The 27,242-nt window shown below is 39.8% G+C and overlaps 2 protein-coding genes across 3 annotated transcripts in view; both read left to right on the top strand.

Annotated features, from left to right (window-relative positions):
• Window positions 1–669: 669 nt before the first annotated feature.
• Window positions 670–2,575, top strand: LOC122078079. The gene is made up of 4 exons (XM_042643969.1): window positions 670–799; window positions 921–1,068; window positions 1,184–1,660; window positions 1,736–2,575. The coding sequence occupies exons 2-4, from the start codon at window positions 936–938 to the stop codon at window positions 2,452–2,454; spliced, it is 1,329 nt and encodes a 442-aa protein (XP_042499903.1). The 5' UTR covers window positions 670–799; window positions 921–935; the 3' UTR covers window positions 2,455–2,575.
• A 9,616-nt stretch (window positions 2,576–12,191) lies between these two features.
• The window catches only part of LOC122081227 (myosin-2-like), a 58,811-nt gene continuing 43,760 nt past the window's right edge, over window positions 12,192–27,242 (top strand). The window contains exons 1-9 of one of the 2 annotated variants that reach the window (XM_042648262.1): window positions 12,192–13,272; window positions 14,524–14,625; window positions 14,713–14,856; window positions 14,958–15,108; window positions 15,216–15,243; window positions 15,413–15,578; window positions 15,789–15,852; window positions 15,994–16,007; window positions 16,092–16,176. In XM_042648262.1, coding sequence (XP_042504196.1) covers window positions 12,769–13,272; window positions 14,524–14,625; window positions 14,713–14,856; window positions 14,958–15,108; window positions 15,216–15,243; window positions 15,413–15,578; window positions 15,789–15,852; window positions 15,994–16,007; window positions 16,092–16,176 — 1,258 coding nt within the window. In that variant the 5' untranslated portion in view covers window positions 12,192–12,768. Of the gene's footprint in view, window positions 13,273–14,523; window positions 14,626–14,712; window positions 14,857–14,957; window positions 15,109–15,215; window positions 15,244–15,412; window positions 15,579–15,788; window positions 15,853–15,993; window positions 16,008–16,088; window positions 16,177–27,242 lie in introns of both variants that reach the window. The other variant, XM_042648254.1, reaches the window with a different exon arrangement.

Raw genomic sequence — 27,242 nt, 5'->3', positions numbered from 1 at the left:
AGTTTTTTAATCCTGAGGACAGATTAGGGTTGAAAAACCCCAACCCTAGGTTAGGTTCCTTAGCTCGGCCTAACCCAACCCGAAATTTAACCCTGAACTTTTACATTAGAGTTAAGTCTCTTATTGGTATTTCATTTTTCTATAATCTTTTAATGTATAAGATATGAATGACAAAATAGGTCACTCAACATTAATCCAAACATTGTAGAAGCCAACATCAACCCAACCCGGCCCTAATAGGCTCGATTAGGGCCAAGTTGGATTGGTACGAATCCAATAGGGTTGGGCTTGAACATGAATCCGACAGGATTGAATTGGGTTGGTACGAACACAGTCTAAGTTGGATTTTAAAGACCTAAGGTTAAGTTAGGGTTTTAAGAAACCCAGCCCAACCCAATTCCTATTTCATCCCCTAGATACTTGACTGATATCGTAAGAATATAATTTTTCAACGAAAACAAATAATGTTTTGATATGAAATCCGGCTTAGTATGGTCCAATCGGCCGATACATGTCAGCACCGGTGAAGGCACTTAACGGATTGGTTTGGGATAATCTTGTAATATTACATAGAAAGGATGAACGAAAATAACTGACCCAGGATTGTTATTTTCCCACTAACAAACTATAAATCTGCGATACTGAACCTGTACACAACCCTACTGGAACCTGAAACTGACTTAGAAAACCTCCGATTTCCGCCATTGTTTCATGTGCAAGAAAAATTCCACGAAACTGAGATAGAAAACCTCCGATTTCCGCCGCAGCTCTTCCTGCCCACAGCGAAGTACAGAGTAAGGTAAGGCTTCAAATTAACTTCTTCTTCTTCTTCTTCTTCTTCTTCTTCTTCTTCTTCTTCTTCTAGACCTTTCATTTCCAAGAAATCGATTCTTTCAAATAATCCTTTGAACCATCCTCAGATTTGATTAGCGAAGATGAAGGGGTACGGACACGTTTGGACGAGGAAGATTAGTAAATCTGCAAGACTGGATAGCTACACGCCACTCTGGGAAGCTGAAATCGACAAAGAAAACCTCCGATTTCCGGCAGTGTTTCATTTTCAAAATAGTGAGGATTCAAATTAACTTCTTCTTGTTCTCCTCTGTTTCCAAGAAATCGATAATTACTCTCATTGTATAGAGTGTTCCTTTCTTTCTGACACAAGATGAGGTCTTCTATGTAGGTGAAAGTCCTCCGCCGCGTGAATTTCCGACGGTGGAGGAAGACGGGGACTTCTCAGTCTCAATAAAGAAACACCCAGTGACCGCTTACCTTGAAGCGGAAGTAGTGAAAGAAGAGAAAAGAATGTGTAAAAGAAGCAGTGAAGAACATGCTCCCCATATTGAAGAAGACAGAGTTCGTTGCGTACCTGAGAATAAGAAGGAAGGGACAGAGAAAGTGAGGCCAATGTTAACCTTCTGGACTTTGAAACAAGAAGAGGAGGAAATGAGAGGAGGAAACCTAGCAGATGACACGGGAATGGGTACGGCCATCCAGGCCATTACACTTGTTCTTACGAAGCTGGAAATACATCAATCGACCAGGTCATCCTCGGTGTTGCCGGAAACAAAATATACCCTAGTTATTTGCACTGAGGTTGCTATTAAGCAATGGAAAAGTGGAAGAGAGCGGATCACACCCAAAAGCGTTAGCGATGAAGGTATATCTCTGTTTATTCCTATATTATTTTCTTGATTTCATTTATATATCTTTGCAAGATTGTTCATTTTTGCAGGTGAAAATCTTCGTCGTGAATCTCCGACGGCGGAGGAAGACCTGGAGTTCTCTGGTGTGGCCATTGGTGTGCAATACAGTGGATACACCGACAATCACCTATTTTTTACAATTCCTCATCTCCAAAAGGAAATGGAATGGGCATGGGAATGGCTTACCGAGCTTCCAATCTGTGAATGCATCCTAGTAGTTATTTGCCCTGCGATGGACTTTTTTGCCCTTCCCACAAATTCCACCCCTGTCTGGGCTTTGAAACAACCGAGTTCCGAACCGGAGGATGCTGACGAAGTTGCTGATCAACTGGCAGATGGGCTGGAACCGCCAGAGGCTGAAATAACAGATGGGCCCGAACAAAATGACGTAGAGGCCCAAAAGCTTCAAAATCTGGCTCACCAACCTGCTGGGCCTTCTGAGGAGAGACCGGAAGTGGCTGGGGAAGAAGACCAAGAGACTGTCCAGGTCACGGTGAATACTTACTGGAGTCAGACATATATCTACCAAGTGAGCCCTAACCTCACTATGGAAAGCTTAATGGATAAAATTCGTGAAGTAAAAAATGTGAGGAAAGAATGGTGTTATTTCATTCGTCCCGGTTTCGATGATATTATTGCTGAAGACGAAGTGGTGGGCTTGTATGCCTTCGATAGGAAGGCCAGTTTTATACTCAAGGTTAGAGCGAGACCCGGTTCTATAATGTCCCAACAAGTGATGCACCACTGACGATGAAATTGGATTGACCTCTACAATGTAATACACTAAATCTGATATTCAGTATATTCGGACGATAAAATTGGATTGAATTCTACAATTTCCAGATCAATGCATATCGGTCATTTTTGCCTCTTGCTTTTTAGAAAAAAAGTATTTTTTTTTTTTTTAATCCCTGAAATGATACGGATAAATCGATCTAGATTTGTCAAGGATCAAGATAGATCTCAGTCGATACCAATGTGATATGGAAGAGACTGGTGTACTCTATTGAATATGAGTTACAATAGTTTCTAAACCCCAATCACACTCCCTCCTCCTCCTTATCAATCAGGGCATATATAGATCAATGTGCATCTTTTCTTGTAATTACATATGGCCATTTTATGGAATCATCTCCTGATGTAGAATGAAAGGAGTGAGTCTATGGCACAACGGTTAACAAATTATTCGATCATGAAAGCTAGAATTTACCATTCATGTAAGATACTCTTAACTCCCTACCTTCTACTTTCTAATGCATCTTTCCAAACAAAATGAGTATAATATTTTTTCGTTTTTCATTGATAAGAATTCCATTGCAACGTCTAGTCTAGTAGCCCAAGCCTTTATTTTCAAAACATGTCAAGTGTCTTTAGAAAAAATATTTCATTTTAATGGACAACAATTTTTTGAACAAAATACCAAATACATTGTGAAAATAACTCAAATTACTTTCCAATCTTTTTTTTTTTTTTTTTTTTTTAATTCTACTGGTTCGAAACTTGAAGACAACTTCTTCTACAAAGTGTGGGTAAGGCTATGGACCTTTGCCCCTTTGTGGGTCTGCTATGTGACGGCTAATAGGCCAAAGAAAGGATTTGGTGATCGTAACAAATCATTTGATCACGAAAGCTAGAATTTACCATTCATGTAGTATATTCTTAACTCCCTACCCTCTACTTTTTAATGCATCTTTCCAAACAAAATGAGTATAATTTTTCTTTTCATTGATAAGAATTCCATTGCAACATCTAATATAGTAGCCCAAGCCCTTATTTTCAAAACATGTTAAGTGTTCTTAGAAAAAATATTCCATTTTAACGGACAACAATTTTTGAACAAAATAACTAATACATTGTGAAAATAACCCAAATTACTTTACAGTTTCATTTTTTTTTTTAATTCCTATTATTATTATTATTTATGAAAATAAAGTAGAATAAAATTGAAAAGAAGCAACAACATTCATGAAGAGATTTTTTTTTTTGGTCAGAATGAAGGGAAATTGATGGCCATTCATAAAAGAAGAAGAAGAAAAAAAATAGATGATGAAGTTGCCGATGTCATGCACCTCTCTCACCAGTAGGGAATCTACCGCTTAAAGTCCAATGTCGGAGTAATTGGCTAGTGAACGGCCAAGTGCCGGGACTAGCCTAATCATAGATCATTCATTTTTTGTTCTTCACTTCTTCAGTTGTATCCAATAGGTGGAAAAATTAGTCAAATAATAAAAAAAAAAGAGTAATTTACAACGCCACTCCCTTGAGAATGTCATAATTAGAGAGATCACCCCTACATAATGTCAAATTATGTTCACATCCCTACCGGCAGTCTGTTAATTGAGGAGTTGAATTGACAATTGTATCAATTTGACTAAAACACATGACCAATTCATATTTTACCCAAGTCTCTCCTTACCTTTAGCCTCCACTTACCTCCACCATGGAGTTCAAGGAGAGTTTTTTGCGCGCAAAGAATGTACTACTAATGGTGTGGAAAGTGGAGATAAAATTTGAGTTTTTGGAAAGATTATATCCAGATTCAGGTTATAGAGGAAGATGTTCAATTTATTTCTCTCAATTGCATGGATACGACTACTAATTGTAATTTTATAGCTACATTTGCTCATGCTTTGTGTTCTTTGGTTGAAAGATGATCATTATGGTAAAAATCAATTGATTTCTCAAGTTTAGTAGCAATTTCATGGGTAGTTTATGGGGACTTTAATGCAATTTTATCCCCATCTGAAAAAGTAAGAGGAAGGCTACCTTGTTCTCAGTTTGTGGAAGAGTTTGGAAAATTTGTGGATGATGCCGCTTTGATCTCTCTAGGGGTATAATGGTAATTGTATTGTACTATCATTTTCAAATTCATTATTTAGCCAACGAATATAATTTTTTTAAAATAAAACTCTACTCTCACAATCTCTCTCTCTCTCTCTCACTCTCACGACTCTCTCCCCGCTCATGACTCTCAACGATCTCTCTCTCTCACATGACTTTTGGAATGGGCCTTTCAGTCGTTATCACTGGGGATCTGTTAATGTTTTCTTTGTGATCATCTTTTATATTATTTTAAATATCTATTTACACTGCATTCATTTGATAGATAGAATGAAATAGTTTATTTTGGTTAGTGCTAGAACATAGTATCTGATGACATTTGGTTTGATTTTGGTATAGACCTTGAATGACTTGATTCACATAATCAATATAAATTTTGAGGAGTTGGGTGGGTTATGGATTGAAAAGTACCCCCCCCCAATCATCTCTTTTGAGAAGTTTAGTTGGATTATTAGATTTTTAAAATTTTACATCTATTTTAAATCAAAACAAACAACTATGGTAAATTAATTTTACTTCATTTTTGTTGCAACCAAACGACTCATAAGAGAAAAAAAATTCTCTTCCCTTCCCTTCCCTTCCCTTCCCATTTCCCTTGCAACCAAATGCAACCTAACAAATAAGAGTGGCGCAAGTGGGTCAACTTGTCTTAAACCTTTTTTCCGCATTAAAAAAGCCATTTGACCTTCATATACAAGGATTGGAATATATCAATATTTGATGATATATACAAATTTAATGGCCTTTCATTTGTCGATATGATAGTTTGATCCAATTCCGATATGATGCTTCTTTTGTAAGATATAAAAGCGAAACAATCAAACTATCGATAGAAATCAACCTATTGATACTGAAGTATCCAAAGGATTCTTCCATTGTATCATTTCTAGATCCAATGGAATTCATAGGTATAGGAAGAAGCCCCATCAAATAGAATAAGCGAAATCAATGTGTTCCAATTTCTGGCCTTGCACCGTCCATCCAATGGACCATGGACTAAACTGCCACTGCCTGAAAGTACTATGTCTAGGGACCGGAAATCCACCTCGGTTTTTTTCTTTTTTTTTGGATAAGAAAATCCACCTTGATTGAGACCTCCCTGTCACAGCCCACCCACTAAGGGCCCACAGGCCTAGCCCATGGACTTAGGCCATTAGGCTAAGTAAGGCCCAATTTCTAGAGAATTCCACCAAAGTGTGGAACTCTAAATATTTTATAGTAAATATTTTCTAAAAGATGCTTGTAGGAGATATTTTAGGAGGTTACTAGAATCCTCCACTAAGGAAGTGGAAGTAACCGTTGGATGTAAGACAAGTGTACATATCCTAACCATTCATTGTACCTAGGATTGCCTATAAATAGAGGTGCCCTCATTTAGCCAATGCACCAAGCAAGTAAGTTCTTAAGCCTTGTACTCAAGAGATCTCTAGTGCAATACAAGTTCATTCTTCTCAAACTCACTCTTGTGTTCACTTTTTCTCTTCCCAAGTCCTTTAAGAAGTGTGATTAGGCTGATTTAGTGCTAGTGGGAGTGCTAAGTGCCTGCGTGGTTGTTTAAAAAGGTCTAAGGTCGTGACATCCCTCTCTTGATCTTTTTCTTTTAAGCGAAATGAGACTTTCATCCTTCATTTCATCTTAGATGAGTATCCAAAAGGCACGGGCCATAGCTCCTCTAATACGGGTCTTTTTTTTTTTTTTTTTTTTTTTTTCTGTTGACTTGGTTATAGATCACAGGAGCATTTAAATCAATAAACTTTCTTTCTATCAAAAATAAATAAATAAATAAAGGGAAAATGACAGGTATGCTAGGGTAGTACCTAGGAATTAAGAATGCTAGTGGCATTTTGACCATAGGATTTGATAAACATGAATTGAACCGTTAGATGGAGAGAAGATAAACAAATTTTCAATGCACGGTTGCAACACCTTTACCCTCTCTCTCTCTCCTCGTCGGAAAAAAATCATTCATTCACCGGATCCAGCCAGAGAAAGCAAAGTAGTTGGCACCGCCGCTATTGATGGACCGCAGCCGCTGCTGCTGCCGAGGTCGAAGAAAGCTCAGAGGGAGGAGGAGAGAGAGAGAGAGGAACAGCAAAAACCAGAAAAGAAGAAGAAGAAGAAGAAGAAGATAAATGAGCTCAACCTGGGCCTGTTCGGTGCTGAAACTCACACCGAACGCTGCCGTTGCCGACTTGTTCAGTGCTCTTTCTCTCTCTCTTTCGCTTCTCTCACCAAAGGGCCAAAGGAACGGGGATCTGCCGCAGCCGCAGCTGCAGCCACTGCGGAGGTCTAAGAAAGCTTAGAGGGAGGGAGAGAGAGAGAGGAACCGCAGCCGTTGCCGCTGCCACTGCCGCTGCTGAGGTTGAAGAAAGCTCAGAGGGAGGGGGAGAGAAAGAGGAATAACGAAAACCAGAAAAAGAAGAAGAAGAAGAAGAAGAAGAAGAAGAAGAAGAAGAAGAAGAAGAAGAAGAAGAAGAAGAGAACTGAGTTCAATCTAGTCGGGGGAGAGAGGGAGTAACAGAAAAAACCAAAAAAAAAAAAAAAAAGAGAGTACAACTGTTGCCGGAGTCGGAGCTGGTGAGAAAAAGGGGAAGGAAGACCGTGGAGTGGCAGTATTGAGCAAGTTTTGTACGACAAAAATTACAAACGGATGAGATCTTTTATCTTTCATCTGACGGCCACTATTCGCTAGCATACTTAATTCCTAGGTACTATGCTAGCATACCTATCCCTCTCCCATAAATAAATATTAACTTGCTCTTTTTTTCTGCTGAGAATAAATATTAACTGACATGGAAGGATCAAAATGTCTTTCACATAAACATGTTAATATATATTCTAGGGAAATGATCCAAAATCGGGAGAGTCAACCCGAGTAGTCAATTGACAAAAAATAGGAGTAACACCTCCCCACCCGGGTCACTGGGGGTGGGATACTCAACAAAGGGCTGGCTACTCTGGTCGACTCACTGAAGACACTCATCAATCATCAGAGGGAGCAGCGTCTTAAAAACCATAACCAAAACCTTTACCTTGAATCCTGAACATCATCTTTTGTTTAAGAGGAAGACATTATTTGTGTGACCAATCTCATTTAGCTGGAATAAATCTTGGTTGAAATGAGTTGAGTCAGAGGTACTCTAAGATGACTCTCTCTGAATTTAAATTTTAAATTGGAAAGTGGTTTGCTGCCAGGCTGTGATAAGAGGGCCAATGGGAGTGCGAGCAAGGCATCTTAGGAGAGAGGCGAAGTGGTCATTTCACTGCCCATGTGAAAGGATATAAGGGGGTGCATGCAGTGCACTTCGCATGCATACACGAGTGGATGCCCCATGTGATGGTGGATCTTCACTACTTGAATCCTTCTCATAGGTGTGGCAAAATGGTGATCCTGTTCTCAAGTCACAATCACTTTTATAACTAAGAGACATTTGCCACACATAACTCCTCACAACTTACACACTTAAATGGATATAGAACCATCTAGCATATTTATTTTTTCAGATAAATATTTGTATTTTTCTTACAATTAAATAGAACCAAATTGTGAGATGATTGAAAAATTAATCATTGATGGTTTTTTTTTCTAACTAAAAACAAAGATGTCATGCACATTCTTATGGGCTCTTATCTTTTGTATGGTAATTAATAACTCATGATACTGTCATCATGCTCCTTCCTCCTGTCGATCTAGGGCTTGCTTTGGTGGTTGGCACTTCTCTCTTAGGAGAATGTTTCAGGGGCTTAATCATTGTCCTCCTAACAGCATCTTAGTCACATAACTATTAATGTTTTTCCTATTTTCTAAGAAGGTTGTGGATTGTGCCCATATTCTGGCCTTCTTTGTGGGTCCCTTAGATGACTCATAATGGGCTCCTTGCACCAAAAAAAAGAAAAAAACTCCTCCACCCTCCCACCGAGGGAAAACATTGAATTAACCTTAAGCTCTTCGCCCCATAACCACCACCTCTATAACTAAAAGACTTGAGCCACACACAAAAAACTTAAGCTCTTTGCCCATCACCACTACTTCTATAACTAAAAGACTTGGGCCACACACTTCTGGCAGGTCGTATACTAAATGGGTATGGACCCAAGCAAGTAGACCACATTATGCAAGTGATATAATGTACAACAAACAAGGCTTGGTACCTTAAATTTCGAAAATTTATTTCTCACTCTTCAATTTTCATAGCCCTATGCTTCTTGAGCTTTACGGGAACTTCTTTCAAAAGGCTGCTTCATTATTACTCATTGGAGCTCGCTATCTAATTAGGCTTACAAATGCCTTGCCCATTTTGTCTACTTAGTGTGTGGTTCATTTAGTGGAGGAATGGAAAATCCATTAGACATGCCAGTCACTATTCTAATTTGATGGTTTATCTCAATTCTATAACATATTTTTCCCCTCATATGTTGATCAATGTTCTTCATATCATAAGATCATTGTCGGAATTTGTCTATTAAAACTTGTATTTGAATTCAAGCACTATTAGCTTAACGATTAAGTTTTCCTTCGTCCATGATGAAGACAGAGTCTCTTCACCAATAGCAATGTGATGCTATGATTGAACTATGGATTGGTTTTTTTTTTTTGCTAACAAGAAACCCCTTGAACTTGTCCGGTTTTACAGTTCAGGCATAAGCGTAAACCCTAGTTACACGCAACCACACCTAACCCGTGTAACAGATCAGTCATCAAGAGACTCGAACTAGAGACACCTGTTAACACACAAATTTAACTATGGATTAATTTATCATTTACTCTCACCCTTATTGTAGTCCAATCTCAGATTCCATGATTAAAAAGATTCTCTTTATCACCATAGGTGAAGGGAAAACTAGGTCCTTAACTTCATGATTTTCATGATTAGATACAATTAATGTAATATGACCTAAAGATTCAATTCCAAAGTAGACCATTATGGTGTTGCCCTTTGAAGGCACTCATGAGTCATCATGATTCATGAAGTTGATTATTGTCTGTTAACACAAACTTCCTTATGTTTAAAGAGAAGGCAAAACAGGCCCCCCACCCCACGCAAGGGTTCATAGATTTTTGCTTTTTCATTTCCTTTAAAATTTCATGACCCTCAAAATGCTCCCTATGAGTAAACTATGTATGTTATCTTAAGATATAAAAAGGCAAGAAAGCTGTGAAGACAATGATATCTATCTCTGTTAAGTAAGTTCAAACTACTTTCTTTCATGTCCGTCTTTTTTCTCAATCACAACTGGGAACCGTTTTGGGAGACAATGTTGTCTGGTTGTATAGTTTCTCTAAGCGTTGCTAGTTCATAGAAAAAGTGGGGAATGAAGACCATAGTTACTTCCATCATTACTCTACCCATTGTACCATAAAAAATCATTACTCTACCCCAAACCTTGGCCCTATAGTTTTAGATTTTTTTTTTTTTTTTTTTTTTTTTTTTTTGTTTGTTTTTGTTTGTTTTTGTTTTTTGTTTTTTTTTTTTTTTAAGGTTGAAAGGAATCGAACTCGAGACCTCCTAATGAGCATGGGATTTTGGCCCTATAGTTTTAATAGTGGCTGTAGCATCACTCCAAAATATTTATAAAGTGTTGCATTATATTAAAAAATAAAGGATCGAGTTTTTCTAAGGTCAATCTATTCATCGTGGCCTATCGAGACCTAGACAATAGGGGGGAGAGGTGGGAAGAGAGAGAGTTCATATCTAAACCATTGCATCATTAGCCTTAGGTACATTCTTTTCAAAATTTGGTGATTGGGGCATTCTTTTCAAGATTTGGTGATTTGGGCAGTCAAACATTCAGGGCAAGTAATTCCCCCCCTTATTTATATAACATTCGTGTTTTTTTCTTCATTGGAATGATAGAGATTGTGGCAATGGTTGCTTTCTAAGTGAGAAGAAAAAAAGGGGGCTACCATTGAAGAAAATGGCAAAAATTATATGTTTTATGTGGTTGTATACCAAACTGATGGTTTATGAATAATATATGGCGCAATGTAAAAAATCGAGCTCAATGAGTTTCACGTGACTCGGGTAAAAAATACTAAGTCAATGAAACTCGAATGGACTTGAACTTGGTTTGGTAATTTCGTAAACCTTTGTGAGCTTCCACGACTCCTCCAAATTGGACACATGGCTAATAGATAAACAAATTAAGTGTAAATATGTGCAATTGGTAATCCACATAATCCCCAGTTCGCCCCTAATCATCTGGATAACCCACAGGTGGGTACAGAATAAATAAGAAAACACACACACACACACACTCACACAATACGTATGATAGGGTTTGATCCCACGACCTCCTCCCCTGGGTGCCGGCTCCACAAACCGAAGCTACCACCACTAGGCTATCATAGTGTTCGTGAAAAATCACGCAAGTTCAAATTGTTTCTCTTAAGAAAAAAAAATCATCATTCCACATGGCACAATTTGCCCAAATATGGACATTATTAAATAATGATCCAATTATTATTGTCACAAAAGTTTGTTATTTTCCTAAATGTCACAAGACATTTATTCTACCATATGGGCATATGACACTTTATTACAACTGTTAGATAGAGAGGACATAGGTCTAGATTAACGAAGTGTCAATTTTCAAAGTCTAATTCCATCAAATATCCCATTTCGCATTCACACACACTTTTTTTTTGGTAGGATATTCTCACACACACACACCACCTTTATGTTCATGCATATGTAGTAGTATTCTAGGTATTTCTTTGCAACTTCCCAACTTTTAGTGGAAATGAATAATTTAGATTAAAAAAAAAATAAAAATAAAAATAGACATTATAAATTTATCTTATAATTTTCAGAAATATTGTTACATGGATAAATGAGTTTTCTCTAGTTTTTGTTCAGCTTATTATTTCATAATGAATCGAGTTTTCCTAAGGCTCCATTCACCTTGGCCCATCTAGGCCACTTGGTGGGTGGGTCTCTTGACCATTTGATTGCGAGGTGAAGGAAAACTTCTCCTTTCCATAATTTCACAATCACCCTCTTTATTAGTCCAAGATATATGAACATTGAATGTCATCTCCGTCCTTGGTGGTTGGTAATAGTAGGCTATTAGTAGCCGTTGCCAAATTGCCTCATAAGTATTAACGCGTGCAATTTGGTAATTTAGGCTTCTAGTTATTTCAATTCAGATGCTTATTGTACAAGGTCGCAATCAACACGGTTGGAAAGGTTGAAAAAGTCAAAAATATTTGAAAATCAGAACATATAAGTTGCGCGCCTCTTCCATTTCATCTAATCGGACGGTCTAACTTAAACCAAACCGGCTCCGAACTGATCAAAAGAGACAAAATTCTCGGTCCCTCCTTTTCAGCCGTTATCTTCGACCCGTTTCAAACTTCAACAAATTCCCCAAAATACCCCTTCTTTAATGCCAAAGTTTGACGCCAATACCTTATAGCCATCCGATCGCAGTAGGTGGTAATGGGACCCATCTTATTACAGACCTCGTAGAATCTTAGCTGTTAGCGAAGAAGAGTTAAGAGGGCACGTTGGTCATTTAGAAAATTTCAAATGTTGTGGTATTTTTCGTAATTTGAAACAAAAATAAGGGTGAAAATACATAATTTCCCTCTTTCGTTTTTAAAGTAAGTTTCAGACCCCAAGTGTTACTTCCTCGAGAGTTGGCAGTTGGGGTTGGAGCCTTGGAGGCTTTGAGCTGTTTCGATTTCCTTTTATTATCCTTTTCCAGATCTATAGCGGATGTGATGAGAGAGATCTGCAAAAATGGCCAAAAATGGAACGTCTCTGAAATTTGTTTTCTTGATAAAGGAAAGTTTTCTTCGAAGGAGGTTTTGATTCTTTGAATGGAAGAAGGTGGGTTTTAGGGAAGCTTTTTGAAGATTTTAACGGCCATGAACCTCTTTTTATTGGCCATTGATCCTATGTTAGTTGTTGCTACTTGGGTATTAAATGAAGGAAAATTCTTATATGATCAGCAAATGCAGTGGCAGAACGTGTCTTATTTTCTGGATTTTTCGTTTTTTTCGATGAAATGACTCGTGATTTGTGCTGAGGCTACTCCGTTTGAGAAGATTTTTAGGGAGTTTGTGATGAATTTTTAGAAATTCAGTGCTTGAATTCGTTGACCGAGGCTTGGTAAAATTGAATTTGGTGTTAGCTTTTGTAAAATTAGTTGATGGTATTCTCTGAGAAATTCTCTCCGTAGGACGATTTTGGGATCTGGTATAAGGGGTTTCGGAATCATGTTGTCTGCAGTGTCGCATTTGACCTCTTCTCGTAGCTCGCTGGAAGAAATGCTGGAGTCTCTCCGGCGAAGGGATGAGCGGCCAAAGGACATACCCCCAGCATTGCCCACTCGCCCCACCTCAAGAGCTCGGCTTCCGTCGGCAAGAAGGTCGTTACCCCTTAACTTTAAAATTGGTGATTCTGACCTTAACTTTAAAATTGGTGATTCCGCTAATGAGTACCCGGCTAAGGATTCTGACGAGAAGGAAGAGAAGAAGAAGAGTCGGGGTCTTCACCGGGGAGACAGAGAAGCAGGCTCCAAACGTGCCAGTTTTGGAAGCAAAAAGATGATCGTCGTCCGGCCCTTAGAATCGCCCTATACTAAGAAGCCTAGTGATGGGGAGAATTATGGAGAAGATACAGCTGGTACAGATTCTAATCATGCAGCTGCACCTTCGACCTTGCCACAATCACTTGAGGAACCTGAGTTGGGGGACAACGTTAACTATTTTCTGAAGAAGGTACGCCATTCCATCCTTCTAAGCAAGAATAGATGCATTCAAGTTCTGTATGAAACAACAGATGAATATGAGTCTCCGTTCCCCCCCCCCCCCTTTTCCCAAATTGCTTTCCTTTCGGATGTCTCGAAAGTATTACAAATTGGGTACACACAGTTGCTGGAGTCAGTACCAGTTGCCAACACTATGTGTTAACATGGTCTTTGGAAGATTCTTCAATGTAATGAGGTAACTGGATTTAAGTCTAAAGTATACTGTGAACAGTCTCCAAAAATTTCATCATTTTTTTCACAAATCATCTGTCCCCAACTGCACAGGAGGTGCTCATTCAGATGGTATTAACCATTTTACCTGAGGATCTATGATAAAGGAAAGCATAAAGTAGTGTGGGAGATGCAATGTAAGCATATGCTCACTGACTAGTTCCGAGACAATTTTAGTGTTCTGGTTTTGTACTTACTATTCTTTTTCTTAGGCTGTCTACTTGCATTGAGAGATAGGTATTGTTCATTCATTTCCTTGTAGACATACCTCCCCTGTTGTTTCCATGGCCTTTAATGTGGAAATTATAATTCTCAAGAGTGTATGGGTCTGTTTGGGTGGGTGGCTAGAGCATTAGTTTTTTGGAACCTTGTGTAGTCTAGTATTTCATTCACGCTGGTAACTTATAATGGTCCTTTATTTTGGAAAATTTTTATGCATTTTTTTCTTGATAGATTTTCTAATTAAAGGAAAAGATTGTTCCTGTCTGTTGGGGATATTTTTTAAATGATATGAATGATAGTCAGAGCTCAAGACAGGTAATATACATGGAATCAAATGTCGGCAAATTTCAGGTAAAAAACACTGAAATATTTCAGTTTTGACAGGGTCTGATGATAGAAACTAAAATTATTTCTATGCTTTCTTTAAAATTAATTGAAGCCAAAAACATACATTGATATCAATTGAAATTATCAAAGTTTCAACCCATCAGACTGAAATATTTGGTCTTGACCATGATCAAATTCAAGGTTTAATTCATAGGTCATTTAGCACAGTGAAGTTCAACTCTCTCATTCCTTCTATTTTCTTCCTGGATCATCCTTTCCACTATAGGCACTATGATTTTGTTGCTGTTGAACTATGTACCTAATAAGTAATAACTGCATTTTTTGCACCATCCTCCCGCATTCTTTATCTGCTCTAAACTTAATATAACTTGTTTGGTTGCTTCTGTAAACATGAACATAATCTGATGCTGCTTTGTCTCAGAAACTTCGGGTTTGGTGTCGGCTCTCAAATGGCCAGTGGGAGTCAGGAAAGATTCAATCAACTTCCGAGGAGGAAGCTGTTGTTTTGCTTTTAAATAGCAGTGTGAGTTCATTTTCTGGCTTATGTTCCTATAGTATATACAGATACCTAGTGTCAAGTACTTTATTTATATATTGCCACTACCCTCAGGTTGTGACAGTGCCCATAGGGGATCTCCTACCTGCGAACCCTGATATCCTTGAGGGCGTGGATGATCTTATACAGCTTAGTTATTTGAATGAGCCATCGGTCCTTCACAACCTTCAATACAGATATCGTCATGATAGGATTTATGTAAGTATCATCTATACATCTTTTTCTTGCTCACAGATAAAATCTAGTTCCTAGTCTCACTTACATACTTATTTTACCAATCTATGTTTTCCATTCTGTAGAGCAAAGCAGGGCCTGTTTTGGTTGCAACAAACCCCTTTAAAGTTGTCCAACTTTATGGAAATGATTTTGTCACAGCATATAGGGAGAAACTTATGGACAGTCCTCATGTCTATGCCATAGCTGATGCTGCCTTCAATGAGATGATGGCAGGTACTAGCCTTCAGGAATACCTTTTTTGCATATGTTGCCATTCGTGGATTTTTTTATGATTCACTAAAACAATCTTTTTTTTCTCATGCTTTTATTTGTTCTTGCAGAAGACATAAACCAATCTATAATCATAAGGTAGGTTAAAGGATCAGTATCTCGTATATGTGTGAAGTGGGAGCTCTTTCTTCCCAATGTATCATGGGATCTTTTAGTTGCTGTCTTGCTGTTGTGTGCCTTGAATTAGCTTTTTCATGTTCCATGAACTATTAATCTTGGTCTAAAAATTACGATGGTCTTACTACAGTGGGGAAAGTGGAGCTGGAAAGACTGAAACAGCAAAAGTTGTGATGCAATATTTGGCTGCACTTGGAGGTGGCAGTGGAATAGATAATGAAATTCTTAGGACAAATTATGTATTGGAAGCTTTTGGCAATGCAAAAACGTCCAGGAATGACAACTCTAGTCGATTTGTGAGTCCCCTCTCCCTTTAATGATGCAAGGTGCTTTGAGATCTATTGTTGTTTGAAGTTTACAGTCTCTCTTATGTTTAATTTAAAGCAGGTCTGACATTATATGTGTAAGATTTTTTATACAATCCTGCTTTTATTTTTCTCTTGTAAAATCATTAGGGCTCAGATCTATTACTAACAGTCGAATGTATTTTCCTCGATGTTGTACAGGGGAAGCTGATTGAAATTCATTTTAGTAGAACAGGGAAAATTTGTGGTGCTAAGGTTCAAACTTGTAAGGATGTTGATATGATTTATTTGCTATATTTCAATTCATTGTTAGTGCCTTTTTTTAGGGGGGAAATAGTAACTGACTTGACTCCCACCTTTGCTTCTGTTCATCCAACATGGTCTGGTTTTCGAAAAATTTGGACAGTTCTGCTGGAGAAGGTACTGTCCTTTCTGAACTTTGGTTTATCTTTTCCATTTTATTTTCTTCTTGTGATTGTGAAAAATTTGTTCTCTTGTAAGCAGTCTAGAGTGGTTCAGCTAGCTAAGGGAGAGAGGTCATACCATATCTTCTATCAACTTTGTGCTGGTGCCCCATCATTTCTAAAAGGTTTTCATTCATTCTTGTTTTGTCTTTGCCATTCTCATTTATGCTTAATGTATTTGGTGGCCAAGCCTTCCTATATTTTTGGTCTATTTAGGAGATTCCGTAATTAGGTTTGCAATTTTTGATGTGATGTTATTATGACAATATCAAGTACTAGTAATCGGTAGTCAAACAAAAGCATGAAGGAGAAGAAGAAGAGAAAGAAAGAAACCTAGACTGCTAGAGAACTCAATGTCGTGCTCTAGCAGCCTCCCATAAATCAGTATGTAATATATATATATATATAATAATGACAAACAATTACGAGTTAATAAGGAAAGAGAATACTTGTAATCTGCTCTAAAAAAATAAACTATCCAAATTAGGAAAGAAATAAAAATAATAATGAAGACATCTTACATGTCACACCCCGTTCACACTGAACCGGAGCGGTGACCGAGTTAACACCGGTTAACCCAAACCTGCCAGGATCATCAGATACTGTATTCCACCACAGCATACACACTCTAACATCAATTCATCAGATCAGCGGAAGACTAAAATTTACCTGTAAATAATTCCCATATACTTGATACCCAAATGATGATACCATAATTATATACATTTGGGCCCGAAGTCATGATATATATACACAAAAAGAATAAAGTTCAAATATCAAGTATATACAGGAATTTATCAAAATCATCAGAGTACACAGCTCGGCTCGGTAGTGGGGCTCAACACGGCCTCAAAACTGCTGTCCCGTAGCACAGCTCTCACACGCGCAGTCTACGCCGTGCTCAAACTCCTCAGGGGTCCACCAGTCCTCCTCTGGAAACTCGACTGTGGGACCCACCCCATGCTCCTCAGATGCATGACCTGCAAAAGCATCTAAAAAGGGGGCACACGTGGAATGAGCTCACTAGCTCAGTAAGTAGAGAGGTGGACCACACACCACAGTCCACACAACACAACACATCATATGCACTACATGTCATGCAATTCATTTTAAATTCACATACACCTAATCAACATTACTAAGTCTTTGGTTTTAGTGCTACTACAACCACAGTGCGCGTATACTCCAGGTACGAGCCGCGAACTCCCTCCCGCGATACGCCCATAGGGCTGTTGGAGAAGGCCCACCGTGAGTACTCGGAAAAATAAAGACAATGCCGTCCACCGGCTCTCAACAGAAATGTAAATAAATGAAATAACAGTGCTGACTCCAGCAATTTAAAAGCAGTACGATTGGCCCTCTTGAATGTACCACCGGGGTTGCCGACTGTTCTACATGACTCGCCGGGCGTAATGCCTAACCGCCATAGTGTCCGACAACCGCGACCCTTGCTTCCCCCCAAATGGCAACCCAACACCTTAACCCCTGTTGGGAAGGGTCGTAGCACGGGATGGTGAGAATCCTAATACCGCATGCTCCTATATGCAGTACGACTGCATAGTGCCACCGTGTCCCATACCACGGGCCACCAATGCATTCGTTTCCAAGCCGACCACGGCATCTAATCTATCAATGCATTATGCAACATGATGTCCACATTCAACATATAACATCTCATTCAATTTGCATTTGAAAAGTAAACATAGCATATATGCACATCAATGAGTGGAATGACTAATCTATATAGCACATTCATGATGACATGACTAGATTAGATATAGTTATATGAATGCCAAACAAATGCCTTGAAACAAGGCCAAACGTCCTCTCTCCACTTACTTGTAGCGTACAAGGAGTCCCGCTCGGTACGGGTGAGATCCGGAGCGAATCGGGAAGGCTTTGGTGAACCTAACAAAATTGAGCGGGGTTAGTACTTCACCATTTTAGAATCAAAATTAATGAAATCCGACGTCAAAATCGTGTTTAGAACGTCGAAAGAAGGTTCCACGTCCGATTTGGGCTCGATCGGACCCAAAAATCACATTCTGGCCACTCGGGTGGGTGTCTCAGCTGGGTGGTCTACCCACCGGTCCTACCCGCCGGTTTTGGACCGGCGGGTATGGACCCGCCGGTAGGACCCGCCGGTCCTACCCACCGGTTTGGCCAGAACCCCCCTGGTCCTCTCAGGTGGGTGACTCAGGTGGGTGGTCTACCCATCGGTCCTACCCGCCGGTTTTGGCGGAAAAACCCCAGTTTCTTCTCAACTTCCTCCATTCCTTGGGGACCCAAATAGGGCTTTTCTCAACCCAATCCTCACACCTTTAAAGTCCCATAGGAGGGTTCTAGCTTAGATCTAAGTTAGATTCGAGTGAGGGGAACCATCTTACCTTCTTTGCTCAAGAATGACTTCAAACCCTCCAAATCACTTCCAACTCACAATGCTCCTTCTACCTTGTCAATATCTCTTCAAATCCTTCAAGATCAACACATAAATCATCTATTAAACCTTAGATCCATCATTTCAAGGGTGTTTACAAGATCTTAAGAAATCATACTCGAATCAAGGGTTTAAAGCGTGGGTTTGGCGAATGTTTATAAAACCCAGCTTTTCTTACCTCCAACTGTAGATCTCGAGTTGAAGATTACTCTCCCGGCATCGGAATGGCAAGATCGAGCTTCGGCGCCGCTGAAATCCTTCCTTTCTTCTTCTTCCTTTCTTCTTCCCTTTCTTTTTCTCTCTCCTCTTACTTTTCTCACCAAACGTACGAGGGTAATAAATGGAAAGAAAAGAAGTCATAAAGCTTTATATACTATTCCTACTTAAGTGAATAGTGATGGATGGGTCACTCAGGTGGGTGGGTGTACCCACCTGACATACCCATCCGAGAGTAAAAACTTGGGATTTTGACCGGGCTCGGACCTCGGCTCGGACCCTACCCCAAGCATACAATGTAGCATACGTATATAACCTTAAAATACGGATATAATACCTGTTCTATCCGTACATAGCCTTATGGTAGGTGCACGTACACGGTTTGGGCACTCCCGTCTCTTCTGGCACTGGCTCGGACTTGTCGGGCCAGCCGGTGTTTAAGGTCACCCGTGCCATCATAGCCCATAAGGAACTCGCTCTAACATCCTCTGGCTCGGTTCCTGCATGGTTAAACCGGTTCAACCACGAAATCAGACCGGGTTTAAGAAGCGGGATATTACATTACATATATGACCAAGCCACGATAGGACATTCCCCCTCAATCGTGGTACACATATCTACCTTTGTCCTCCCACTGTACAAAGGCCCATAGGACATTCCCCCCCAATCGTGGTACACATATTTACCTTTGTCCTCTCACTGTACAAAGGCCCATTCTTAACACTTTCCTTAATCTGGAGCTTACAGGTCACCAATGCCCAGATTGGAACAATTTTTTCTAATTAGTAGAAGAGACAAGAGTACCAATCAATTTCTTTATGACGACATCTCTCACAAAATGACAATCAACATCAATTTGCTTGGTTCTCTAATAAAATATTGGATTGCTGGCAATATATTTAGCCACTTGATTATCACAAAACATTTTCTTGGGTCGAGTGACTGGAAAACCCAAATCCTGAAGTAATGATCTTAACAACATCAACTTGGTTGTATGAGCCCTAGCTCAATACTCAACCTCAACACTGGATTCAACTATTATCTTTTGCTTCTTGCTTCTCCAATTGATTAAGTTTTTTGTGGGGTGAATAATAAATGCATTAAAAGAATGGGGAGCGAGAATATGATCCCAAAGGGGAAATTACAAACCAACAAGGGTACCAAAGCCCATAAAGGACTACAACCAAAGCCCACATGGGCGAAAAGGCTCCAAAACATGGCACTAAAATACCCATTACAACTAAAAGCCCACATGGGCAAAAGATAAAACAAGGAAGCCCATTACAAGCAAGGGCAACCAAGTAAATTCGAGTTAGGGTTCCACAAACCCTAGCAAACTATCCCTTCACTTAATCTTCTCAGCCGCTTAGAGAGCACCACCGTCAAGAGGGAAGCCACAACGGCCGGGCACTGGCCTTGCGGAAGGCGACGACTAAGCAGGCAGCTGGCTTAGTGGAGCTGACAGCCACGACGGAGGGCGATGGCCTGGCAGAGGGCATTGGCGATGCGACTGCCAACTGAGCATAGATGGCTGCTGGACATGCAGCTGACAGCAAATCGGCGTTCGCCAAGCAAGCCAGGCACTTCAAGCGGTGGCTGGCCTTGCGGGGATGGCTGATGACCGAGCAGCGGTGGTGTAAGATGGCAACTGAGGGAGCAGGTGAAGGGGACTAGAGGTGTCGAGGCTGCAGGCAAAGAGGGAAACCTAACTAGCCTAGAAGACCTAGAGGGGATGGTGACCTATGGGCTGATGACCAAGTCACAACTTTAACTGACGATGCTCCAACCTTAGATGAAGGAGCTGAGAAAGGTAGGTGAGGAGGAAGAAGAGAGAGGGAGCAAGGGACAGAATGAAGAAGAGAAAAAGCGAGTAGGAGAAAGAGAGAGAAGGTGAGAGGTAGAGGATGAGAGAGGAAGACTAACGCAAAAGTAGATTACAAGTAAACTATCCCCAAAAAATTACAACCCCAAACAAGACAATTTAAGACTTCAAGACTAATTTTAGAATCCCCAGAAATAGAATAGTATAAGAAAGAAAGTAAACCAGAAATAACCCCCACAAAGTACAAGCAAAACAACTCCCAAAAACCAGAAAAAGAACTTAGACAAGAGGAGAGAGAAAGTGACCTGCGCATGGACCAAGAGAGAGACCTAGGCTGGACTTGGAGAGCTCAGTTTGAGCTGTGCTTCTGGTTGAAGGTATGGCCCAGCAAGGGTACAAAAACCCCCATATATGAAGAGCTTCTGACGGCTGGTTATGGAGTTATTTACTTTCTTGATTTCAGACCTAGGAGAGAGAGAACAGAGAAATCCTTCAAGAACTGTAGCGGGACTGCTTGGGCAGCAGTGAGAAGAGGATCAAGTGATCCTTAAGTGGCTGTGAACACCCCTTGAAAAGGGTTTACAGAACAGAGGTCGATTGGGTAAGGAAGAGGAGATCGATCTCTCTCCTAAATTCCTCCATGAGTGCTGGTCGATTCTGGCTTTTGAAGGTCTGAACAGATCTGATTTTCTTAGGATTCTTCAATGTCAGTAAGCAGTAACAGAAGCACTAAACAGTAGCAATAAACAGAGAATAGTAAAGAAAAGAAACACAACAAGTGTGGGTGGGATTGGCTATCTCGGCCCGAGCATCTCACCCACAGCTATCCCGGCTGTTTAAGCAATTGACTGCAATTATTGATTATTCAAATCTGAGAATTGAGAGTACATGAGCTCCTTTATATATAGAGGACAGATTAGCTAATAGCAGTCATACCATAACTCGGAGTTAGACTCCAAGTAGGACTAGACATTACATAATAGGAGTTGGACTCTAAATAGGACTAGAGTAGAACCCCAATTGGAGAAACTAATTAGTCATTCACTAATAGCCACTAATGGGTATGTTACAATCGATGGGCCTAATGGGCCTTATTAATTTAAATATTAACTCAATAATATAATTGAGAAATTGAAGGGCCCAATGAGCCCTTATTTTCCAATGAAATAACTCAATGTATTCCTAGCCACTTAAGTGACCTTAAGTGGGTTGTAGGTTGATTAGCCCACTTTGGGCTGGCCCCTCCTCCTGTGGTAGTCCATGGTGGATGTGGATCTACATCAAAGATGGTCATGGCCGGGCTACCCCCTCGTCAACAACTGTTGCTGGATTCACTCTCGGGGATAAAGTTGAAACACACGAAAACCACCAATCGGTCTTTTTTTTTTTTTTTTTTTANAAGCCTTCCTATATTTTTGGTCTATTTAGGAGATTCCGTAATTAGGTTTGCAATTTTTGATGTGATGTTATTATGACAATATCAAGCACTAGTAATCGGTAGTCAAACAAAAGCATGAAGGAGAAGAAGAAGAGAAAGAAAGAAACCTAGACTGCTAGAGAACTCAATGTCGTGCTCTAGCAGCCTCCCATAAATCAGTATGTAATATATATATATATATATATAATAATGACAAACAATTACGAGTTAATAAGGAAAGAGAATACTTGTAATCTGCTCTAAAAAAATAAACTATCCAAATTAGGAAAGAAATAAAAATAATAATGAAGACATCTTACATATATGACCAAGCCACGATAGGACATTCCCCCTCAATCGTGGTACACATATCTACCTTTGTCCTCCCACTGTACAAAGGCCCATAGGACATTCCCCCCCAATCGTGGTACACATATTTACCTTTGTCCTCTCACTGTACAAAGGCCCATTCTTAACACTTTCCTTAATCTGGAGCTTACAGGTCACCAACGCCCAGATTGGAACAATTTTTTCTAATTAGTAGAAGAGACAGAGTACCAATCAATTTCTTTATGACGACATCTCTCACAAAATGACAATCAACATCAATTTGCTTGGTTCTCTAATAAAATATTGGATTGCTGGCAATATATTTAGCCACTTGATTATCACAAAACATTTTCTTGGGTCGAGTGACTGGAAAACCTAAATCCTGAAGTAATGATCTTAACAACATCAACTTGGTTGTATGAGCCCTAGCTCAATACTCAACCTCAACACTGGATTCAACTATTATCTTTTGCTTCTTGCTTCTCCAATTGATTAAGTTTTTTGTGGGGTGAATAATAAATGCATTAAAAGAATGGGGAGCGAGAATATGATCCCAAAGGGGAAATTACAAACCAACAAGGGTACCAAAGCCCATAAAGGACTACAACCAAAGCCCACATGGGCGAAAAGGCTCCAAAACATGGCACTAAAATGCCCATTACAACTAAAAGCCCACATGGGCAAAAGATAAAACAAGGAAGCCCATTACAAGCAAGGGCAACCAAGTAAATTCGAGTTAGGGTTCCACAAACCCTAGCAAACTATCCCTTCACTTAATCTTCTCAGCCGCTTAGAGAGCACCACCGTCAAGAGGGAAGCCACAACGGCCGGGCACTGGCCTTGCGGAAGGCGACGACTAAGCAGGCAGCTGGCTTAGTGGAGCTGACAGCCACGACGGAGGGCGATGGCCTGGCAGAGGGCATTGGCAATGCGACTGCCAACTGAGCATAGATGGCTGCTGGACATGCAGCTGACAGCAAATCGGCGTTCGCCAAGCAAGCCAGGCACTTCAAGCGGTGGCTGGCCTTGCGGGGATGGCTGATGACCGAGCAGCGGTGGTGTAAGATGGCAACTGAGGGAGCAGGTGAAGGGGACTAGAGGTGTCGAGGCTGCAGGCAAAGAGGGAAACCTAACTAGCCTAGAAGACCTAGAGGGGATGGTGACCTATGGGCTGATGACCAAGTCACAACTTTAACTGACGATGCTCCAACCTTAGATGAAGGAGCTGAGAAAGGTAGGTGAGGAGGAAGAAGAGAGAGGGAGCAAGGGACAGAATGAAGAAGAGAAAAAGCGAGTAGGAGAAAGAGAGAGAAGGTGAGAGGTAGAGGATGAGAGAGGAAGACTAACGCAAAAGTAGATTACAAGTAAACTATCCCCAACAAATCACAACCCCAAACAAGACAATTTAAGACTTCAAGACTAATTTTAGAATCCCCAGAAATAGAATAGTATAAGAAAGAAAGTAAACCAGAAATAACCCCCACAAAGTACAAGCAAAACAACTCCCAAAAACCAGAAAAAGAACTTAGACAAGAGGAGAGAGAAAGTGACCTGCGCATGGACCAAGAGAGAGACCTAGGCTGGACTTGGAGAGCTCAGTTTGAGCTGTGCTTCTGGTTGAAGGTATGGCCCAGCAAGGGTACAAAAACCCCCATATATGAAGAGCTTCTGACGGCTGGTTATGGAGTTATTTACTTTCTTGATTTCAGACCTAGGAGAGAGAGAACAGAGAAATCCTTCAAGAACTGTAGCGGGACTGCTTGGGCAGCAGTGAGAAGAGGATCAAGTGATCCTTAAGTGGCTGTGAACACCCCTTGAAAAGGGTTTACAGAACAGAGGTCGATTGGGTAAGGAAGAGGAGATCGATCTCTCTCCTAAATTCCTCCATGAGTGCTGGTCGATTCTGGCTTTTGAAGGTCTGAACAGATCTGATTTTCTTAGGATTCTTCAATGTCAGTAAGCAGTAACAGAAGCACTAAACAGTAGCAATAAACAGAGAATAGTAAAGAAAAGAAACACAACAAGTGTGGGTGGGATTGGCTATCTCGGCCCGAGCATCTCACCCACAGCTATCCCGGCTGTTTAAGCAATTGACTGCAATTATTGATTATTCAAATCTGAGAATTGAGAGTACATGAGCTCCTTTATATATAGAGGACATATTAGCTAATAGCAGTCATACCATAACTCGGAGTTAGACTCCAAGTAGGACTAGACATTACATAATAGGAGTTGGACTCTAAATAGGACTAGAGTAGAACCCCAATTGGAGAAACTAACTAGTCATTCACTAATAGCCACTAATGGGTATGTTACAATCGATGGGCCTAATGGGCCTTATTAATTTAACTATTAACTCAATAATATAATTGAGAAATTGAAGGGCCCAATGAGCCCTTATTTTCCAATGAAATAACTCAATGTATTCCTAGCCACTTAAGTGACCTTAAGTGGGTTGTAGGTGGAGATTGATTAGCCCACTTTGGGCTGGCCCCTCCTCCTGTGGTAGTCCATGGTGGATGTGGATCTACATCAAAGATGGTCATGGCCGGGCTACCCCCTCGCCAACAACTGTTGCTGGATTCACTCTCGGGGATAAAGTTGAAACACACGAAAACCACCAATCGGTCTTTTTTTTTTTTTTTTTTTAAAATCCAAGTGACTAGGTTACCACTCACAAATGCGCAATATCTTGTGGTCGATCTTCTGTCATCATCAGCTTCGGCCCAATCAACATTGGAAAACCTACTAGATCAACATTCTGATAAGGACAATAGATGAGCCCTTTCTCTGGAACCCCCTAATGCAGATAAGTCACTTAAAGGGCTTATTTTATTGGAAATAGGCATTGGGTTGGGTTATGTAAGTGTTGGGCCTTTGATCCCATGATTTTTCTTTGTAATAGACCACTTTAATGGGCCTAAAATATGGGCTAAAAGTAGAAAAACGAGATTAAGTCATTAGTTTAGTAAGAGTCCTGTTTTGAGTTTATTTTCTTTGTTATTTCAGTTTCCTAGTCAGTTTAGGTTTCACAACTAGTTAAGGATTGGATTAGGCCTTTCTTTTTTAGTGTTTGAGTCTATTTTGAGTGTTCTATATAAGTTTGTAAGTGGCTACAACATTGTACACAAATTTATTAATGAAATTACAGCTTTGTGCTCCCAAATTTCTTAGAAAGAATTCTTCCATAGCTGAGATAACTGTGGATGACAAGCCCAGGCTGAAATAGCCATTCCACCATCCCACCCACATCTATCCCATCTCAATCCTTCTTCTTTTCTTTTTTATTTTTCATCATCTTCTTCATCCAATAAACAAGTAAGTATTGTTCTTAACTCTTAAGGTTTTCCTTGAAGTTCTTCAAGTCTTCTAGAAGGTTGGATGTCACACTTTTTTTTTGGATTAAGCAATTCAGCAATCCGATCAAACTCAAATTCTGACCAGGCATTCAAGAACCCTAATTTGGAGAACGATTCAAATCTTGCTCTTTCTGGTGGCTTGATCTTGAGATATTTGCAAATTACTAATTCTTCCATTCCCTTCTCAAGATTTGGAAACAAGTTACTGTTTTTTTTTCCTCCATGGTTATTGTCTTATTTCATTCATAGTCTTCATTATTTGCATCTAAATTATCCTTTGAGTATAGATCCTTGTCAACTAACTACTATTTTGATTCTTTCAAATATAGTACTACATTACCCGCTTTAGATAATTTAAGATACAACATGCTGCCGCCTAGTGAACCTTCTTGGAAGATTGTATTAACTGACCAATGATGCCAACAAAAAAGGATATGTACGGTCTAGCGATAGTTAGGTAGGTAAGTTTTCCCACTAGTCTCATATGCTGGTGCTTATCTTCAAAATCTTCACCATCACTAGAAACCAACTTCTGATACGGGTCCTTCGGAGTATCAACAGGTTTAGAGGCAAGCATTCTCGCCTTAGATAAGAGGTCTAACACATATTTCCTCTGTGATAGACTATTCCTTTCTTAATTCTTACTCTGTAGAACTTTAATACCAAGAAAATACATGAGAGAACCAAAGTTCATCAGAAAATGTTGATGATGATAAGATTTTACCTTTGCATTCCTAATGCATCGTCTCCAAAAAATTTAATGTCATTTGAACACAGAATTATTAGAGTAGCATTGCGAGAACCCACAACGAGTAACGATAAAGCTGAATTTGTCGAACCATGTTCTCGGTGTTTCGAACCAACCATAGATGGCCTTGTGAAGTTTGCATACCCTAGTAGAATTCTCTCCTTGAGCAACATACCCGGGAGGTTGCTCTATATAAACTTCCTCTTGAAGATCACCATAGACGAAGGAATTTTTGATATCCATTGGTATAGAGGTCAGTCTAAATTCACGACCAAAGATAACGGTACACAAACATAATTTAAATATGCCACAAGAGAGAATGTTTTAAAATAATCCACACCATACGTTCGAGTATACTCTTTAGCCACCAACCAGGCCTTAATACGTTCAATGGAATGGATTGTATTTGATGGTTTATAGTGTACACTTAATGACATTTAACTAGATATTTATCTGGAGGCAAATCCACGAGAGTCCATATCTGGTGAGATAATAAAGCATAAATTTCCGTTTCCATTGCCACTTTCCACCCAAAATGAAATAAAGAGTTATGATGGGATTTCGGAACTAAGTCAGTAGACAATGAAAAAGTAAGGTTATGAAGAGGAGATGGAAGATGAGAAATAAATAGTTAATGAGTTGGAAGTAGTGCAAAGATAGATTCAAAAGAAAAGAGGTGAGAAGAGAAGAGAAGAGAGGAAGATGAGAGGAGGAAAAGATGTGCAACCGAAAGTGGGAGAGAAAATATTCCTCCCCCTTATTTGATTCACGAATATGATGTGAGAATTACATACACCTCCTTAAGGAGGTAAAAGGTAAAAAAGTAAAAAGTACAACATAAGACAACAAGATAGAGAATTAG

Source organism: Macadamia integrifolia, chromosome 1 (genome assembly GCF_013358625.1).
Source record: "Macadamia integrifolia cultivar HAES 741 chromosome 1, SCU_Mint_v3, whole genome shotgun sequence".
NCBI lineage: Eukaryota > Viridiplantae > Streptophyta > Magnoliopsida > Proteales > Proteaceae > Macadamia > Macadamia integrifolia.
Note: the sequence above shows the minus strand (reverse complement) of the source record. Positions and strands in the feature narration are given on the sequence as shown.